Raw genomic sequence first — 21,479 nt, 5'->3', positions numbered from 1 at the left:
ACTGAAAATATGCAAAATCATTAAATTTGCACCAACCAAATGCACCAAATTAAATGTTGTTCATAAAAACAGAAATTAAAAAAAATCCAAAATTTTATAATATTTGGAAACTCTGGAATCTTTATGTCATGGCTTCGTTTTTGTACGACGAAGGAGAGTAAGAAGCCAGTTGTCTCATCTTGTCTTAGGGATGTACCAATGATTAGTAGGGTAGAAAATGATTAGCGAATTTGTGACATTTACGAATAAAATCGTCATATATACTAAATTTTCATCTCAGTGTACTACGCGATTGCCTCTACTGTTCAATAAAGAGCTGTATCGGGTGAACTCATAAATAAAAATGAACACAATTCGCGATGACGAAGGTACAATATCATCAACCGTGTTTGTGAGGCACGTTACTATTCATCAAATTAGCAGGCCGAAGGTTATTTTTAAATGGTTAAAAATTGAATGAAAAGGTTTACTTAATGTATTTTCATTACTTAAAACATGTAGTTATTACCCTTAATTAACCATTTTTCTATAGATTTCCTGATATTTCTACAAAAAAAATTAATTGTAATATAGAACCATTATCAGATACATGTAAGATCTTTCACTACTTGCAATAAAACGTGTCGTGTCATAATGGTAAAAGGAATACATACCAGGTACAGAAAATTTCATTCTCATTCATAACTTTTATTTACAAAGTTTGTTTTTTCCACATGAAATCCATTATCAATTTCGCTTCCCAAATCGGAGCACGATGTTCAATTTCGTCAACGCGGATGCGAATCCGTCGAACCAAATGAACATAAACAAATCGGCCTCTCTCACAACTACATTCACACCTCGAACAGAAATCGACGAATCAACATGAATGCGTATCGAAAAAGTTGTAAACAAACCAAGTAATCGACCAACAGGCAGGGCTTTGACAGATGTTATCAGTTGTTAACTCATCGATCGCGTACTGTTTATTGAAAAAGTGGAAATGGCAGAATCGTACAGAATGTGCGCTTTAGAATAGGATTTCCGTAAAATGTAGATTGTTGTTTGTAGTTCCTTTGTTCGACCACGTCATCGTCATGTCATCGTATATGTACTTAAATCAGGTGATATCTCCTCTATTATCCTTCAAAGGAATAGAAACTAGTGAATTTTGAAATGTGAAAATATACACTCGGAAAAAATGGGTATCAAAAGTGAGTTCACAAACAATTTTCCATCTCGAACGGAGGCAAACAATTACAGCGAGGGGGAAGTCCTTGGGCTGGCCACAACCGAGGCTCTGCAAAGGTTGCACGATGATATTGAGACGGTGCTGCTTGCGTATGAGGAAAGATACGCAAAGCGAAGGTTTGTTGCGAAATCGTAATGATTCTCACTCTGTGCTATTATCGGTTCATTTTAGATGGCTCCTGAAGTTCAAATCGTCCTTCGTGAAAAACCTCACAAGCGCTGTTAATTGGTTTTCGTTACTGGCCACAGGTATCCTTGTCGTGTCACTTTTTCTGACGGGCTACTGTTTGTCCGCTAGTTTCGTTTTGCTGCTTCTGTTGCTGACCGTTTTTATTATTGTGCGTGAGAATAACCTCCGGAACACCGAGATATTTCGAAAGGTTCGAGATGTGCTAGAGGAAATTAAATGTGGCATTCAGTTGTGTGCCGATTGGACTCCATCAAATTATCCACATCTTTGCAGTCCACTCTCGCCCTGCGTGACTCTCCAGTGGACCTATCGGGATGGGAAAATTGCAAATCTCCCGTGGGCGCTGCTGGTTCGAGGCGACTACATCGTTATGCGACCCGGTCAGGTTTCCCCGGGGACGTGTACAGAAATCTCCGGCAAGCGATCGTTCAAGTGCGGAGAAACGTATGGGCTGACGAAGGTGATGGAACCACCGAAGAAACCCACTGCTCGTACTCCTATTCCAGATCTGACTTGTATAGTGGAAGTGACCCCTTACCTGGACAATCTCCGAACAACGTTAGATAATTTTTTAAACCGACCAGACACTATTATCAATCAACAACGGGATCTCCTCGTCACCAAATGCATCCAGCAGTGGGGTTTCGCGGTGGTTTTTGCGCTCACTTCGTTGGTGGGAATTTTGCGTTATTTTGGGTTCTACTTCAATGGGAAAGTTCCCACCAGTTGGAGTAACATATTTCTGCTCAATCCATCGGCCGCTCTGCTTCCGATCCTTCCCCTGATATTCCCCATTCTTTGGATCACCATCAATCTCTGGGGAACGGCTCGGCTGGAGGCTCTTCTTTCGATTCCCCAGGCGGTTATGAGAGCACAAGCGCAAAAGTCTTTCCAGGAAGATTTGGACACTCCGACGGGGGATTTGGATCACGCCAAGCTGCCTCGTCGGATGGTGGCTCACTACTGGTGGCAGCTATTCGTAGGCCGGAGCGAGCTGCTCAGTCGGAGTGCAAATGTAGTTCAAGTTCTGGGAACCATTACGGTACTTACCTTTCAATTTATTTTCTCCATTAGTTCCTGTGAAGCAATTCCACGCGAAATCGGCCGAAATACAACACGTGACCCTTTCCGATTTTTTTAAAACTTGGTACTTATGATGGAAACTACCCAAAATCCAGATGTCTCATTTAAATATGATGTTTGACAAAGTTGGAAAAATAGTGAGCTATAAAAAAATATTATAAATACGCTGTACAAAAATCTTACTCGAAAATTGAAATTAATATTAAAAACTTCTATATCTCAAAACAAAACATGTTGCGCTCGCTCAGCCCTTCCTCATAACACCCATTTCCCGTTTGGTAATTGTTGAGTGAACATCGTTTGCCGGCGAGCGTAGAGTGGAATGAATTATCTTTCTCAAGATTGTACTCCCAATAAAGGCCGTTTTATATTATCCAGCACGTAGTGTAAACGGCACGTACCGACACGGGCAGACAAATACATGATGCATTTATATTATCAGGCACAGCGGCTTCTCTGTACGGACCGACATCGCAGACGGAGCGGAGAAATTTAACAAAATTGAGCTTCGTATCACGATTTTGGGAAGCTACAATTACTATAATCTAAGTGGTGCGGACTCAATCCACTTCATTTTCAAGCAAAATCATGCATGTTTTCAAGCGATTTCTTGCAATAAATTCTCAGACCACCAGAGATGCCAGATTTACAAATATGTTTGTAAATTTACAGACATATCTGTATCTGTTTTTATTTTTGTTGCAGACTTTTTGGATATAACAATTTTTCACAGGTTTTTGAAAAATAAGAGGCTCTATTCATCACATCAAAGATATTTGACTCACCGTATGACATTTGTTCATAGTTTTAATACAGAAAAGTTATTATATTTAGTTACTCAACCTGCGGCCCGGCAGACTTTCTGGTTGGCTCATCTGGTGTGTATGAAGTTTGGAACTTATACACATAAGTACTTTTGCCCTGACATCATTGCAGACGAAAGAGAGGATACGAATATTGCGTACCGTTATCTATTACTCAAAGGAGTACCGCATTGATTCGTGAAAAGGTTTACCAGACATCAAGCTACGTTTAGGAAAAGCATAAACTGTTACTTGGTTGAGTGAAAAATAAGATTCGCATGGTTTCTTGCTGTGGTGGCTAAGAGCAGACAAACGACCACAAAGAGTTAAATTGAAGCCAATAAGCAAAATTTGAAAAAATATCACACTTGCGGGAAGATTGGATTCTAGTCGCATAGGTCCAGTTTAGTCACATAGGAATATTGATCGAAGACTTGAATCATGTTAAATTTATAAAATTATAACTTAAAAATGATAATTATAGCATCTCTGATATCGAGATATGTTAGGTAAATATTCCTCAGCTTTCCATAAAAAATGTAAAAAACCGAGAAAGCTATGGAAAACTAACTCAATCAATAATTACAAAAACAAAAATTCAATTTTTCGCAAAAGTAATATTTTTTCAAAGAAAAATAACTCGTAAGCTTCAATTTGATTCGATTAAGTGGTTCGAAAGTTATGAATTTTTTGAAAAAGTCGTTTTTGGGAAAGAGTAGAAAAAATGGTTTTTTGGACCACCCTAAAATGGAAACGGCCACCCTAATGAAAAAATAAAAATATACGGGTCTAATGTTTTGCGATAAAGAACAAAATGACGAAAATCTGAGAACCACTATATCGGTTTGGCATGGAATGGCTGTATATATATACAAAATACAATCTTACGTGCATCGCGATGTACAAAGTATTAATGAATGTGTAAAAATTAACGTTCAAAGACATTTCTATAGATCTACACACTTTTACAGGCTTTTCCACAGTTTTAACAGACATTCACATGTTATTACAGACTTTTTTTTAAATCATTTGGCATCACTTCGTTCCACTTTTAATCTAATGTTTTCAAATCGCAGGAGTAAACATTTACGTGACTCTGACTTCGCTTGTTTTTATTCCGTTCAGGAAAACGTTATGTCGAAGAAAGGGGACATTAAAAATGCGTTGCTCAGTGAGAGGCTGAGATGCTCTTTCAGAGATGCAAAGGTTAATCAAATAATTTACAAGAAAATGTAGTTCGTTCATTTTATAATTTTAATTATTTTTGCCCTTGATAACAATACCCTTTTTATAGTGTTAATTATCATAAGAAAAATAACACTCCTGAACGTTGGATCTCTTTTGACATTTCAATTGGATCTTTTTTGACAGCCATTTTGATTCAGTCCGCACTACCTAGACTATAATGGATTTTCAGGTGGAACGAATACATTTTAAAATTAAAACTATGAATGTAAAAAAACTTTTTATATCGAATGTGTATTTTATGTACACGAAAACCATATTGTTGCAGGTGGGAAAAAATTTTCTACGAAATTGCGTGTGAAGAAAAATTCATATCATAAATGTGTGTTTTAATCACACATTTATAAACATCATTTTCCAATATATATAAAAATGGTCGAGTAAAGATTAGTACTATATATTTTGAATTATCAATTAACATGAAGTTAATATTTTCATTAAAATTTTAACAGTTTTTAAACTGCCTTCGGGCCTTCTAATTCGATAGAGATTAATCAGCCTCCCTAAATAAATATTGCCACCAGATGTCGACATTGTCGCCAAGCATAGCTACTGGTGATTGAACCGAACCGTAAACAATTGACGTCATATTCAAATGGAAGGTTTGCTGTGAGGGGCATTCGAATATTATTTGAAATGTTATGAAAATTGACATTATTTTCGCATGACAAAAACATTGATTGAATTACAGAAAAATAATTTCCTTAACACTAAAGCTACCGCGAGGGGTCAAATGACCCATTTTAAACTTTTAGTCGAAATTTTCTTGTAAATTACATTGTCACAACATCATTTACCTACACTACTTTTCCTAAAACATACACCGAATGTATTCTTCAGTGTTTATTCCTCTTTTGTTATTTTTTTTTACTGAGAAATATATGAGGGGCTTAGAATGAAAGGGGTGTAAGTGAATTGATCGATTTCTCTACATCGACTCTCTCTTTTGGTCATAACTTAGCTGCAAATACATTCCCAGCTGTATTTGACAATGTGGAAGAACCTCATTTATCGGATTCTATAGCAAACTTAAATTGAAACGTTTTTGCAATTGAGTTATTAACTAAAGAAAAAGTTGATGAAGAGAAATCGATCACGTCACTTACACCCCTTGCATTCTAAGCCCCTCATATGTAATCTGCCCTAACTACCGCAACGGATCATTTGACCATTGCAAACATTTATATGATATCAGAAAGATTTGTATGTGTGGTTGTGATACAAAACCATTGCATTACACATTGTTTGCTATTGCTTTATATATTTTGTTGTATTTGTGAATGAATAGTGAATCATCAGAATTAATTGTATTGCTGACTATCCAAGCGAGCTAACAGTAACCATTCCCATTCCCATTTTGCGTGTCAAAAATTGTAATTTCAATATTTTGCTAATAACTGTTATCCCAAAATGTCGAAATATACAGGAGAAATATGGTATGTCACGTTTCTCAACAAAACTTTATAAATCGAGTCATTGTTCACTAACTATTTACAAAAAGGGTCACTTGACCCGCTGTGGTAGGAATAGGTATACATGAACCATCGGTAGGTTTAGTGTTAAATTATATTTCATACCTGTTGTCGTACTCAATGCGATACTTCCATTGGAAACCTTTTGTTTATTCAATTTCATGATCAACGCGAATCGAACAAATCATTGAAATTCCCCTCGATTTTATTTGACGTTTTACATGCCGGACCAGTTAAAACGCGAATGTCGGTGGCTGGTCTTCCCTTTTCGCCCAGTTAGCGAATGTTTACTGTATATTATCTTATAAACGTTTTTGATTAGTCTTTTAAATAACCATTCTACCAGTTTGGTCGCCCTGAAATGTTTTTTTATTGTAGAATCATTTGACGATAATTGTTTGATGATTCATTCTTGTGCTCGTAGAACAATACATGCTCGAGATAAGCGCAGCTGTCATCTTTAGTGGAGAAAGTTTTGCTACTGCCAAGCGAAACCAAATCACATACAAAATTCCAGAACGACATTTACTTTATTGGTGATTAAATAAGCGAAATAAACTATATCTGCATCCGAACCCAAATGAATTAATGACTTATTATAACTTTTTGAATATCTTGGTATTCCCCAAATAATTTTTTGGTGCACAACCTTAACACCTGCTTTACCATAGCGTCAGTTCAATGCATTGATGCAATGTCAAAGGCACTAACGAAGCCTTTATGATGACAGAAAACAAACAATGTTAACTGCTTGGGAAAAGGCTGACTACTTGCATCAGCAGAGATTCATTACTAATACCCTAGCGTAAATAATTCACTCCCGCTCTCTCCCCTCCTAGTTTATGTTTATCATTACAAATGGGGTTTCAGCGTAATGAAGATGCACTATTTTTACGTACGGGTTATGAAGCACGCACGTACGCACACAAATATCCATATATCGATGGCTTGAAGCAACTAAATATACACACACTTATCTCTGTTTTGCGCTCTTTTCAACAGAAGCCCTTTCTGTTAATATTGCCAGTCTAGATTAGCTTAGCTGTCATCCTTTGTGGAGAGAGTTTTCCTACCGCCATGCGAAACCAAATCACTGACAAAATTCCAGAACATTTATTTTCTTGATGAGCTGACGATAGCCTAGCTTGATGATTCCCCACACAATTGTGTAGCTCAAAACATTAATGCAATGGCATCAGTTTGATGTAATGATCAGCGAGTGAGTAATTTGGTCGCGTCCACAGCTCAGTCCAACACGAAGACATGTGATGGCGCAAAACAAGGAAGAACAAGCGATGTTCATTGTTTCGTATCTAGAACGATACTGAAAGTTTGCCTTTCCTTCCTTTCCTGGTTGAATTAGAGAGACTTTAAACTTCTTCAGTTCATTCGTTTCTAGCCTTCAAAAAGGCCCTTGGAAAATTCTACTCTTTCCTTATATTACTCCTCCACCCCCATTGCCTTGAGAAACCCATTTGATCCCTCGCCGTCCAGCTTGCCCAGCAACGGTGTTGTCCAGTCGGAGTCCTCACGAAGAATGAAGTTTGCCTCAGCGAGATACACTGTTTATACACTAGGCAAATATTTCCCTTCGTTCTTCTTCTTTTCCTCTGTTCACGGAGGTTTTACATCTTGCGATTTCCTTCGATAAGTTGCCCGTTATTGACAGCTCTGTTCGGGAAAGCACACAAATGGACAGATGTATGAGGAATTGGGAATGCTTCCAATTTTCATGAATTTATACCAGATACAGACTATGGGATTGTAACGTATAGCATATCAAACAAATATTAGGGAATTTCCGATTTGTTTGGTATTTACATACCAAACAAATCCGCCAGAATCCGTTCACGGAAAAAAATGTTATTCACGTTAACTTTATTTCATAAAAACGTGACCTGTTTTCTGATTTTCTGACATCCCTAATGAAAGACGTATTTCTGCGTCAATAAGAAAATAAAGCATAAGAAAAATAAGAAAATGAAAAGAAAAATCATTTTCTTCAACTTTGTTGGTCAGCATCTTTTCACTTCTAGGGGCTCCCGGGACGAGTCCTGTTTTTTCCAAGTTTTAGGTATATACGTACAAGTTCTGAAGAGTCATCCTGCGACGACTTGCTTCTGTATGATAAGGAGCATTTTGAAAAGTTTAAGTCCATATAGAAAATATACAAAATCAAAGATATTGTTATGCCAAATATCTTCAAAGACATTCTTCCTGACATTCTTCCAAAAATGGAAGTAGAAGTGACGAACCAACCGAAATGTGTTGAAAGTCACTACAATAGAGAAAAAAAAACCCTGGTGGGACCTTGGGTCGTATACAAACGGGAAAGGAGGACCCTTGTAGCGTTTGTTCTCCATGTTAGGGGCGGCCCACAACAGTGTCTGTATTCCAGGTTAGGGACGACAGAGACAACGTCCTTAAGACAAGATGAGAACTCTAAGAAGCAACCTGTGCTAACCCGTGTTTTCTCGGAAAACGGAAAACTACCAATCATCAAGAAGATCAAGAAGAATTACAGTAATGCGATCGCCTGAGGAGGGCCCCGGAAGGAGGCTGCTAGGCTGAGTGCATTGTTCAAAGGCGTGAATTGATTCCACCACCACCGGCAAAGGATCAACGACAAAGACAACTTAAAAACGGATTAGCTTTCTACATGGATGCAGCAGTGACCCAGCTTTACGGATCGCCTTAACCCGACACAAGATTCTGAAGTTGCAGTATTCCCATCGATTGACGAGTGCCGTTCACGTATTCAACCAGCAAGTTCTACCTGTGCTCTCGAAAAAAAACCTGCTTGGATAAGACACCTTCAATCGTATCCAAACGCTCCTAGTCAAAATCGGTCGACTAATGAAGTATAATAGGGGAATTCGATCGAGAAAGCTGATTCGAAAAATTGTTGAAATTGTTATGCCCGCATAGCTCTTTGATTTTAATGAAAACCGCGTCATTGAGAACCTCGAAACTCATATACGACGGCTGAATGCTCTATCCAAAAACATGAGACGTTATACGGAATGTACGAAAAGACATGCGGAGAATCGTATGTTTATTATGGACGAGAGAGAGTTCTACAGCCGCATCAAACCAACACATAAAAATTACGATAGTGGTATTCCTGCGATTGACGAAGTTACCCAGTTTTGGTCAAGCATATGGGAGAACCCTATTCAACACCAAAGTAACGGGATGTTGCTAGCAGAGGAAGAGGAATACGGAAACGGACTTGAAGCAATGCCTGCCGTTGTGGTAACCATCCATGATATCAACGAAACTATTCGATTTACCAGGAATTGGGCTGCGCCAGATGCCGATGCCAAAGGATCACGACTCAGCGAATGTGGCGAAGCACAGGCCTATCACATGTTTATCGAGTCTGTACAAGCTACTTACGTCGGTTAGAGGCGAATTAACTGCAAAGTCTCTTGAAAACAAAGAAGTGAAGTACTTACGTCGGTAATTAGTGGAGTGGAGTGTAAACAAAACACCCTTGGCTGCAAAGTTCAAGTCATTATCGATGCAGTAATCGTTGAACAAACTAGCCGAAATAGAAGGAACTGAATATGGCGTACCGACGGAAAAACTAAGTTCAGATCCAGAATTCTCAATATTCGCAGGAAAATATTCTAAGGTGAAACATTTAATTCTTTGCTATTTTGCCTTGCGATGAAGCTCTTGAGTAGATCATTCAACCGAAGCAGCCATGGCTACCATATCTACAGAACAGCCACAATAAATCATACCTTCTGTATGGACGACTTGAAACTGCGGAATCAGCAGAAGCGTTACATAGTCTAATGCAGTCTGTTAGCGTCTTTAGTTCCGACGAGCGGATGGAACTCGAAATCGAAAAGTGTATTGGGTTGAAGGAGGAAGGAGTATCATTGACATCAAAGCGATTTGCGTTTGCCAGATCTAACAGTTACGAAGATACTTCGTAGAAAGTCAGATCCGTCACGACAATTATCGCGCTGTCTATAAGGCGGACCTCGAATTCAGATAAATTTCTAGAGAAACTTGGATATAGGGGTCGATTTTACGGGAAAGCGGTCTCTTGCCCAAAATAGGTTAAGAATCCCTGGTTTAGAGCAAGCACACATCAATGAAGCCATATTGAACACTGAAGTGTTCATGGTAGCCATCCAGGACCGGATAGTAGCAACCAAAAACTACCGAAAGTACATCTTCCATGAAAACGTATTCGTCGAGATCGTTACATCTCGATTCCCAAGATTATTCATCAACTGCTAGCATCAAAAAGCAACTTGGTAAATCAGTTGGTACCCTACTATAAGTATGTTCCGGATGCGGTTTTGGAGAATAGTTGTTACAAGTTGTACTGGGATCTAGGGATCAATTCAATTGTCCCTATACCAGCTAATCGCTCTGATATTGTGGTCTACGATGAAAAGAAGAGATGAGTACAGATAATAGACGTTGCAATACTGTTAAACTACAATCTTCAGTGAACGTTTGCTGCCAAGATAACTAAATATCACGATTTGACAGAAGAACTAAAGCATAACTCAACTCTAAAATGATAAAAACATAAAAAAACAAGATTTCTTCTCTACGTTCATCGTGGTGCTGTGAACAGTGAATAATTATTATATGGGCATCGTTTTAATGGTTTTTTTATACAGTGTGAGAAATAATTGAAGCATACAAAACATCTTCCAGTAATTTCTGATTCTGATTTCGGTGCGTATGTCAAATAATAACACGTCACAACTTTTGTTCATACTTTTCCACTCGTTAAAATGAACTCAGAAAAGTACATCGAGCTTCTAGAGAATGTTCTAATTGATTTTGGTGATGGTCTGTGCGGTGAAAACTGGATTTTTCAACAGGACAATGCGGTAATTCACTCTTCAAGGCAAACCAAATCGTTCCTTTAGTCATCGAATACTGATGTGATGGAATGGCCAACTATAAGTCCTGATTTGATTTGAAGAACTTGTGGGGCATCTTATCACAGCATATTTATGGAGATGGATGGCGATATGACTCTCTCTTGGTTTTTAGATATTAATATTTTTAATAGATAGTTCAATGTTTTGGGTAAGATTTTCAACAACTTCATCAAACTTCATATTTTAATCAGGGATCTGAATTTTGATTTACAACTTTTTGAAGGAAAGATCAATAATTTTGAATACGCCCTTTTGATTTCCATCATAAATACCAAGTTTCAACATAAAAACGGTGAGAGTCAGGTCAACGGCCGGCTGATTTGGCGTGGAATTACTCTGTGAATCTAGCTAATAACTGTTCCTCCTCAATAGGCGCTTTGCTGTGTGGATAAGAAAGGAATCCTATCGTGGCCAAATCCAACCGCTGAGAAGGTATTCTTCTTACGGAACGCATCGAACGACGAGAATCAGGGTTCGGATCAATCCGACCAGAGTAGTCTCAATTCACAGGTTGGTGTTCTAGGTTAAACTATGAACGACACGGTTGTTGGAGCTTTAGAAGTCATTGCTCTTTTTGCGATCGGCTTGGTTGTTGCGTTCAAACGAATATTTCTAGAGCTACAACAAACGAGACATTCCACAGCAATCATCATCGAATGATTTCGGGTCCTCTCTCATAAAACCGAAACCGCAATCAAGCTTTGTTTTATATAGTTTCTCCTGTCATTCCACCATAGTGATAATTTCCTGTCACTTTTGCAGTGCTGCCAGGAACACTACCATCCACTCTCGCGTATAATTGAGCTGGTATTGATGATAATAAGCTGTACTCTATACATATAGCTTTCGAACTGTATTCTGTCCATAGATTTCCTATATTATTGATTTTTGTGTTGTTTTCCAAATAGTCTAATGTTCGATGTGTACATCGTGCCAATATGTTCGGGTACGTTTAAAGTTATCGTATTCTTCTTTCCTCCCCAAATGTTTGAAATTTCTATCAGAGCTCCCAGAAAGAAGGCAGCGGAGCGATTGCCGAAGTCCTGGACCTGACGCATGATCAGCACAGTCCGTTCAAACTCGAATTCGACGATCATGCGTACAAAAATCACCTCAACTCGCTGAAACCTCTGGGTAAGGATGATCAATAACATTCACGCCAATAAAGTCTGATACTGAAGTGCTCTGTTTTTTTTTTGCGTGTTCCCACAGGTCTAGCGATCCTTGTAAACACGTGCTGCCCGCTGACCCAAGCCCACTATGCAAGGTTCTGCGGCCACGTGACGGCCGTTGCCATGCTGGATAAGGATTTGGTCCCCGTGACCAACCGGTATGCGATTGTAGAATCGAGTTTGAATAGCTTTATGCATGGGTATGTACTAGGCATACCAAGTTTCTAATTTGGTGTCTGCTGTACTCATTTTTTTTTATAAAATTCTCTACCGAATCATTGTTTCCCATTTTATTTGTTTGTTTTTTCTTTGGTTATACTTTGTTTTCACTATCGCTTGCAATCAACCACGGTTATATCAGGTGGAACAAATTGGACCAAATCAAAAATGCTATTCTCATCGGATTGATTTTTATTTGCATCGAACGTTTGGTCTCTGGTATCCGTTGGCATTTCTGTGTAGTCATATTTACATTGCTTCCCTAGATATTTACCTCAAACATTTCAATAGAAACTAGATCTCCCATTTTGTGTTGAACATTACAAGGGTTTATGGTTCTGGGCTAAATTGAGTGATTTGTGTACGATAAGTGGAGCACATTTCAGCAGTTCAGGTTTTCGAAACGAATGCGTATGAGGTAAGAACATTTTGATTCCCACTGTCCACTGTGTGAATGTGTTATTGCACCATCACGTTGCTTATTACACATGAATCGTGACACAACTCCGTATTCGTAGGTCGGTGATTTGTGTATTAAAAATTTTTTTTTTTGCTTAAATAATAGTAATATTTGTTTGTTTCTAAAAACGTTTATTTTATTCTCCCATTGAAAATAGTTCAAAACCTTATTTATATACTCGTATTTTCTTCTTCTGCTTCTTCTTCTTTTTGGCTTTAAGAGGGTTTAAACTTTTCAGTTCATTCGCCTCTAATACTCGTATTATCGAGTGCGTTAAGAATTCATATGGGCTGACTAATGTGACTAATTCCATTCCATATATGTTTTTTTTCAATCAATTCTCGCCTTCTCTTCTTCACACGGCGTGGAAAACTGTTCAATTTTATAGCTGCGGTCGTAGTAGGCGTATCTGAAATATTTTGACATGGCCTGGAAAACCTGTTTTGTTTTGAAAAAGCAGGATGAAAGCCGAGAGAAGAAATTTGTTTTTGGGCATGACGAAACGTGCCTAAAGATGGATTTTGGACGGTTCCCAGGCCTGAAATTCTGTATGCCCATTCCCAGAAGAAATGTTCCCAGCGAATTTAAGTTCGTGTTCGTTGATAAATTTGCCAGGAAGTTCTGTGAACCAAGGTTCTCGTCACGAACAAGACGATGGACTCGAAAATCTGTAAAGAAGGGTGCATGCAGAAACGTTTCCTTCCGTTCACTGAGGGTGAAAGTTTTGGCCAGATTTGGCAAATTGGTTTAGGAAGCCCCAACAGAATGTCCAGCGGCATCGAATGATCGCAGCAGAAGTGATGCGAGTGATTTGTGCCTATGATTGGGAGTATAAACAAAGTAAGGACGTTGATGCATTTTTGTAGAAGGCCCAATAAACGTAGGATTTAAGGAAAATTTGGTTTTTTGAATTATCGAGAGATAATAAATTCACTACTGCTTCCACAAGAAATTAAAACACATCAAGACATATCGACGATTGTAACCTAGAAATCCCAGTTCATAGTGACAATCGTCACGTAGATTTGAGAGCGGGAATACGGTGAGAGTTCATTCATGTGAGATTTCTCACGGCATACGACTGGGGGAATCGCTTGACATACGTGACAATTGTAATCTCACCATACCTCACTCACCTCACACGCCGCATAGAATCAGATCGTTTCTGTAGTTTTTTCTTATCATCAACCGAAATTAGCCAATTTTTTAATGCATACGTTGATAATGCTGTATCTAATAGTACCAGTGCTTGTCATTTTCGAAACTATGAAATGGAAATTATTTTTTTCTTGTTCCCTTCACTTCAGCAAGGGCCATGTTTGGTTGATTCATTCCTGTTTATCGAAGTGAAAGGATATCGCATACTGGAACATCTTATCTTCCATTCATTACTGCTGTCGTTTCCTTTCACTTTGGAAAGTGAGAGCTTTCATTTCCCAATATTTTTTTTAGTTTCGATCGAAACTGCTCGAATGAGTATTATCATTGTCATTTTTTTTCATTCCGCATGCAAAAGTACGCTCGCAGCAATTCAATTAAATGTTTCATCCGTTTAACTTCACAAAAATAAATTGTCCTAGACCCGGATCCGCCTACCAAAAAATTGCTGTTAATAAAGCCACAAAGAAGGCATAGCAATCACGCTTACCACTATACTATAGCCTGTCCACGTTATATTTCGGACACCAAGATGATTCCAGTAAAAGAAAAATTCACGTAATATAACAAAACCGATTGTTTATTTCAGTAAAATAGACTTATATCTAAAACAAGGAAAGCTTACTTCGATGTTAATTACGTTGTCTGTAAAATTCACGAACTTTCTTGGGAACATCTGTCCTTAGGTTCCGTACAGTATCCTCAAATATGCTGGCGGCGGCGCTTTTCCATCTCCTCTTGAAATAATTGATGCCATTCGCTTTCTTCTTAGTTTCGAATAGTTTTCGCTTAATCAGAGCCCAGTACATTTCCACTGGGCAAAGTTCTGGACAGTTCGGTGGATTTGCTGTTTTGGCACATATTTGACCTCATGTGCATTATACTATTCCAGGGTGAATTTTGCATAGTGACAAGAGGCCAAATCTGGCCAAAACAACGCTGGAGAGTCGTGGCTTCTTATGAATGGTAGCAACCGCTTCTGGAGACATTCCTTCTCGCAGACATCTTTGTTTTTCGGCCACAACTGCATATGGCCTGCCAAACCAAGTACTTTTTGGGGAATCTAGACTGCTCCTTGGTCCGGAAACACTCGGCTACGGCATTCCTTCGCATTGCAGTATAAAAAGTGAGACCCGGAAGCTGTTTGAAGTTTTCGAGAACATAAGTTTCATCGTCCATTGTGGTGCATGAACATTTTTGCAAAAACTGGGTGTAGAGCACTTTAGCACGACTTTTTACTGTGAAATTTTGCTTATCATCATAATTGGGCACCTTTTTCACTTTGTACGCCTCCAGGCCATGCCCCTGCTTCACTTTTTGTACATATGATTTTGATTTTCCAACCTTTCGAGCCACATTTCTAACTGAAAGGTTGGGATGTTTCTCAATAATGGCAACCACCTTTCGGTCCATCTGTCGGGAGCATACTTTTCGATTTGTTCCGCTTTCAACCTTCCGATCCACAGCTAAGCGCTGGTCAAACGATTTGTACACACTAAACACGGTACTCTTCGGCAGTTTTAGCTTTCTGGCGAGATCGCATACCGACAGTGTTGGATTTTGCTGCCGTTCGCGCAAAATGCGTTTGCGTACTTCCACTTGATTCGACGCCATTTTACCAAACTGAAGAAAAATGTGAACATGTTGGACATCGAAATAAAGAGGAGGGTTTCAGCCATGTAAGTGAAATATTTCATGGATTAGTGAAATATTTCATCAACTGCACTGAAAGAAAAGTGTCCGAAATTTAACGTGGACAGGATTTATCGACGCCAACAACTGAATACTCATGCTCTTCTACTGACAACATTTCTTCTTACCGTTTTCATTTGTTTAAGTAGTCAGTAGGCTCGAATACAATAACGAAATTTTCATTTCAATATAAACTGCTCAAATAGATGAATGCTTCAACTCGCTCTGAAAATGACGACTCGAAACTCCGCTGCATCGAGAAGAATGAAACGAATAAACGTAATGCGAAGGTTCCTTATTGGGTTACGAATAATCGAAGAGATTGCCTTTGGCTGAACAAAACAAAAAAAATTATCTACCATATAATATGTGTATTAGAGTGCCAAAGAAAATGGCCATCTTGAAAAAAGAGAACCTGATTCAAAATGTTTATTCATACGAAAAACTATCCCATGCAAAATATCAGCTCAATCGAACTTTATTTACTTGTGTTAAAGTTTGAGTTTTTTGAAAAGCGACGTTTAAATTTTTCTTCTCTTGGGCGATTTTTTGATTTTCAGAAAACTCAAATTTTGACTTCTGGTACAAAAGTGAATGAAGTCCGAATAAGCTAATATTTTGCACAGGGTACTTTATCGTGCAAATCAACATTTCGCAGGGACTCCCGTATGAAAAATCGATGTGACGTTTTTCATTGGCACCCTAAACTATACGTTTTGTCTAGTATTTCGAAAAAAAACTACCAGTCCCAGAGTGTCGATTTTTCACAAAAAAAAATTTGCGAGATGACAGTAGATCTCGTTTCATGCAATTTAAAGACATTTGAAATTTGACATTTGAAAAAAAAACTTTGACGGCTGTGCGACAACAGTAAATGAAGTCCGATTTAGCTGATATTTTGTATAGGGTAAATTTGGAAATTCGAAAATAAAATTGCGCATTTCGAAACGAGTGATTTTTGTTCGTTTCGACCATTTTGACAAGCCTTTGACCAGCTTTGTTTACGAACCCAAAAATTTTACATTTCTCTACGAGAAAAATTTTGCTCTAAATCTAGTACACCGAAAATATGAACTTGAAAAATATACATAATACTAAAACCATTTCGATTTGAGTTCGAATTTTCTCCAAACGAGTTACTCATTTCGAAATGCGCAATGCCACCCCTGACGTAATCTCTAAAAAAAATTTTTGGCCAAATATCGACCTTCAGGGACTGGCAAGGAAGGTATGAAAAAAATAATCATCGAATTTTAAGAACCGACCATGTACATTTTGTTTTTTGGCCCAACAAAATGACCTGTGCAAAGTTTCAGCTCAATCGGACATTATTTAAAGGTGCCTCAAAACGCCTTTTGATTTTTCGACCCTCGAAAATCTCCCAAGGTGAAACATGAAATTAGAAAAATCGAAAAAATGTTTTCGATGCCAAATGACATAAAACGTCGAGACCTGGTGTTATATCGAAAAAAAAATTCCTGGGCTAAAATCGACCTTTTCGGCCTGAGTGGCCAAAAAATCAAAACTTTGAGTGCTTTGAGGCACTCCTAAATCATTTCCGATTGAGCTGAAATTTTGCACAGGTCGCCCCCAGGTACACCGAATTTATATGAAGAAATTGGATAAATATGATTTCTGACGGGGGGTGGGGGTGTAAATCAACTCTTCGGCCCGGGTGCAAATTTCAGTGGATGAATATATGTTATGCCTGTTATCGCACACTCACACATTCTTTCCGTAGTGATCTAATTTGAGTAAATTAGGTAGTTTTATCGTAGCAATTTTTTTCAGCACAACGTTTTTGATTATTTGGTCGTTTGTTTAGAGTAGTGTTTTCACCATCGTAGCTAATATATATTGGAGGAGAATCCAAAAAAATCCCTGTAGTCGCCCCCACAATTTTACAAAAATAAAAATGCATTGAACAATAACATAATCTGCATAACCCAAAATTTGGTCCTCTGATTTCAGTCGCTGCCTTTGCGAACTCGCTCGCCAAATAGGCTTCACATCGCATGCCCGCGACATCTTCAATCTGGAAGGTCAAATCTCCAGCTATCGGCACTTGGTAGGTGGTTTGTACCAATGAGACACATTTCTCTCACTCACATCGACCATCTCGTTTTTCAGCAACCGGATGTCGTCCGAAGGGACATCAAGTTCGCCCGATCGCTGCAGCTGGCCGCCAAAGTGAAGGTTCCCTTTCCGCACTCGCTGTCGGTGGTGATGCGCGAGACTCCCGGAGGGTCGCTACAGCTGCTTACGCAGGGTACGGCCGATATGGTGATGGACAGCTGTGACGACTATTGGAACGGGCAGGATTTGAACCCGTTGACGGAGAAGGAACGCAAACGGGCGCAGGATTTCTACCAACGAAGCGCACTGACGGCATACTGCACGGCGTTTGCGTACCGTCCGCTGAGACACGGGATAACGGGGGCCCTGTCGGGGGGAGTTGACGGCGAGGTTGCCTACATGGAGCTTCCGCCGGAGACTAAGAATAGGAAAGATATGTACATCCGGGAAAACTTGTCCGAGTTTGATAATGGGGGAGCCCCATTAACGCACCATTCTATAAGCACGGACTCGCTGTTGTTCAGCGAGAATAAGGAGGACGACATTTCCGACGTTGATGGATGTTACGAGATGCAGTGCCACCAGGTGTTCATCGGGATGATAACGATGCAGTACCAAGCGCAGACGGATATCGTACAGTTGATCGAACGGTTGGAGAGAGCCTGTATAAGGTTTGTCCACTTCAGCAAGGAGAACGAACTCCGCTCGAGGGTGTTCTCGGAGAAGATGGGTCTGGAGTCTGGATGGAATTGTCACATTTCTCTGCTTAGTGAAAGCGACAGTGAAATGTCCTCACCGACAAAACAATTCGAGCTGAAGGTACACTCGATGACTCCCAGTGACCAGCGCCCCGCCCAAGTGGCACAGGAGAATGAGCTGAACAAATTGTTGCCAAATTTGGAGGCATCAAAAGCGCTCAGTTCATCGGCTCCGGGTGCAATCTCCGATCCGGATTCGAATCTACTGGATATACAAAACGCGCACAACCGGAATCCCTCGATAGATAACTCTAACGATAGCTTTGGAATGAGAGGGTTTCAAGAGAACCTCAAACTGCACCGGAGAGCTTCCCAAGATTCGGCCATGGATTGCGCAGCGAACGACGATAATTGTCGCTCGTTGAGCTGTCTGACGGATAGTACCGAGCAAAGTGCTCCGATCAACTTCGATATGTCGAATCGTGCCAAGCTTCCGAGAGGCATCGAGAACATTCGGCCACATCTGGAGAATGTCGACAATGTTCCGCTACTGGTCTCGCTTTTCACCGACTGTTCGGCGGAAGCGACCCGAGAGATGCTCAAAATCATGCAACAGTACGGAGAGATCGTTGTTTGTCTAGGCTCTTCGGCTTCGAACTCCAACTCGGAAATATTTCTCCAAGGAGACTGTTCGATAGCGATCGAGCCTCTGTATCCGCAGGTTTGTCAGGACTATTCAGCTTACACGGAGGCAAACATCTACAACAACAAAGGCAAAATTCGTCCGGCCAAACAGTGTAAACTGTTCCGCCCGATTCCGGACAAAATTGTAACCATTTCGCCCATCTATCTCAGTCGAATGCTGAACTCGATCTCCTGCTCGATCGCGATGTGTCGCGACGATCCGATCTCCATAGTGGACGTCATCGAACTGTCCCGACGATTTATCCTGGGACTGTGGAGTTGTGTGCAGTTCTGGGCCTGCTGTGGTGTTACCCTGGCGGTCATGAACACCATCACCGCCATCATCTCGCTTCCTCCGATGGTCATTCCTCATCACGCGCTCTATCTGATGTGCTTCGCAGTGCCTCTGATTTCGCTCACCCTCTTACGAATCGAGCCCGATGCGGGGATTATGAAGCGAGCCACCGGCAAGAAGCAGACCTGTCTCGATTCCCGCCTTATCATATTCGTGCTCTGGTGTTACGGCATCAAGTTCTCGCTGATCGTTCTGTTTCTCGTCATCTCGTACTGTTCCTTCCTGTCGCACCCAATCGAGATCTTCTCGGGGGACGAAGACGATGACGCGACGGAAAATTTCACCAACGATCTAGCCGTGGCCCGAAGTTTCGTCTTACTGGGCATCGTTATCCATTTCGTAACCATATCGGCTTCCTTCGTTCATCGAGACTACACAAGCTTCAGGCGGAATCCACTCAGCAATCTGTGCTGGGTTTCGGTGGCCGCTGGTCTGCTTGTGTTCCATACGCTTATCGTGGTGGTCCACGTGTGCACCAACGAGTACTACTGGCAGGAGGTGAACCGCATCTGGCCCGTCGTACTTTTCCTGATTCTGACGGCGGTCGTAACCTTCGCCATCACCGAGTTCTTCAAGTGGGAGGAAATCAAGTGGGTTTGATCATCGGAGTCGGTTGAAAACCCTTTTGAATTATCATACCATTATATCTTTCACAGGGTCAACAGTCGATATATTCGACGAGCGAGGCTGGATTTCGGCACCAAGCTTGGGATGAACTCACCGTTTTAAGAGATCACCACAAAAGACTTAAAACAAAAACGGAATTCGTGCGAAAGTACTTATCCCACAGAACTGTATGTACTTGTTTCCTTTTTTGTTATCGCTATTGTTACTGCTGTAGATGTAAGATTATATTTTAGGGTAGAACTTTATTTCTTAATTTGTCAGATACGTACTTCACGGTCAGAAGACTTGTTCGATCTTTATTACGTTTTTGCGAAAACTTATAAATGTATCAGAATACATTGATGGTACTTATTTCGAATTGGATTTGTAGTTTTACTGGGAAAGAAAGCACAATTTTTATTTTAATCTTGTTCAAGCTCCCTTGCGACAATGTCTAAACAAACGTTCGTCGCGGGATAACAATTTTTTTTACTCATCCTTCTTCCTTTGCCTTCAACAGCCGTTCGATAAAAGGGTAGTGAAACTAGATAAATTTTCGAATGTAGCTTATTGTATTGGAAAAACTAGAGCTGGGTTATATCTGGACTGTTGGCTTCGTAATAATTTGTTCGAAATTGCATCTGAATCAATTCCCAATGAATGAATGGATGGATATTTTCAAGGTTCGCTGAATGTTCTTCTTGTAAGTGTGTCAGTGGACGAGTATAAGTGTTGATTGATAATTGGTACAGGAAAACACATGAAATTCAACTCTTTTGAACTGGATGGTGGTCCTGAAAAGAATTGAAGAGTTTGTGTTGCTTTATACAGGGTCTTTTAGATTAAACGCTCACGCAACATATATTAATAACTTCTACAAAAGTGAACCGATTTTGAGTTTTGAAAAACAAGAATGAAGCTTATTTTGGGACATTTTCGATGTGACCACGTATTTTTTCGATAACGCGTTTTAAACGGTGAACAAAATTCTTCATGCACAACTCTAACATTACGGCTTCGATGCTGTTAAAAATCCGAGTTATTTCTTCTTTAAGTTCCTCCAAATTTTGTGACTCATTAACATAGTAACGGTCCTTCACATACCCCCAGTGGAAGTAATTGACGACGAGAAATGTTGAAATTCTTACTATAAGAGGCCACAGTTTCATTAGGGCTTCGGTTGCTCGAGTAATACGATTTCATTAAAAATACACGTTCTTGTAAATTGTCAATCTTGACAGTAAAAACCATCCGATCAGACTGAACGAGTAGCCGAATTTTATTGTCCCGAAGAGGGGAATGCAGTGTTACCCTCGAGGGAGCGAAAAAAAAATTACAAGAAGCTATTCGATTTTTTGCATGAGAGTTTAATCTGAAAGATCCTGTAGAAACAACTGAAGATGGTTAATACATGATT

The 21,479-nt window shown here is 39.8% G+C and overlaps 1 protein-coding gene across 3 annotated transcripts; it reads left to right on the top strand.

The window, feature by feature from the left end:
• Nucleotides 1–931: 931 nt before the first annotated feature.
• Nucleotides 932–20,441, top strand: LOC129773731 (transmembrane protein 94). 3 transcript variants are annotated; one of them, XM_055777379.1, is made up of 9 exons: nt 932–1,347; nt 1,403–2,462; nt 11,315–11,452; nt 11,705–11,749; nt 11,947–12,076; nt 12,155–12,314; nt 17,615–17,711; nt 17,774–20,046; nt 20,113–20,441. In XM_055777379.1, the coding sequence occupies exons 1-9, from the start codon at nt 1,181–1,183 to the stop codon at nt 20,183–20,185; spliced, it is 4,143 nt and encodes a 1,380-aa protein (XP_055633354.1). In that variant the 5' UTR covers nt 932–1,180; the 3' UTR covers nt 20,186–20,441. The 3 variants fall into 3 exon arrangements, with proteins under 3 accessions (XP_055633354.1, XP_055633358.1, XP_055633364.1); XM_055777383.1 differs by having other exon boundaries at nt 933–1,347; nt 12,155–12,272; XM_055777389.1 differs by lacking the exon at nt 11,705–11,749 and having other exon boundaries at nt 934–1,347.
• Nucleotides 20,442–21,479: the final 1,038 nt, after the last annotated feature.

This window comes from Toxorhynchites rutilus, chromosome 1 (assembly GCF_029784135.1).
Source record: "Toxorhynchites rutilus septentrionalis strain SRP chromosome 1, ASM2978413v1, whole genome shotgun sequence".
Classification (NCBI taxonomy): domain Eukaryota; kingdom Metazoa; phylum Arthropoda; class Insecta; order Diptera; family Culicidae; genus Toxorhynchites; species Toxorhynchites rutilus.
Note: the sequence above shows the minus strand (reverse complement) of the source record. Positions and strands in the feature narration are given on the sequence as shown.

Coding starts and splice junctions, on each gene's coding strand:
- LOC129773731 (XM_055777379.1), top strand. CDS start 1,181: ATGGGTATCAAAAGTGAGTTCACAAACAATTTTCCATCTCGAACGGAG. Junction 11,750..11,946: donor TCTCGCGTATAATTGAGCTG/GTATTGATGATA, acceptor AATTTCTATCAG/AGCTCCCAGAAAGAAGGCAG. Junction 20,047..20,112: donor TTCAAGTGGGAGGAAATCAA/GTGGGTTTGATC, acceptor TATCTTTCACAG/GGTCAACAGTCGATATATTC.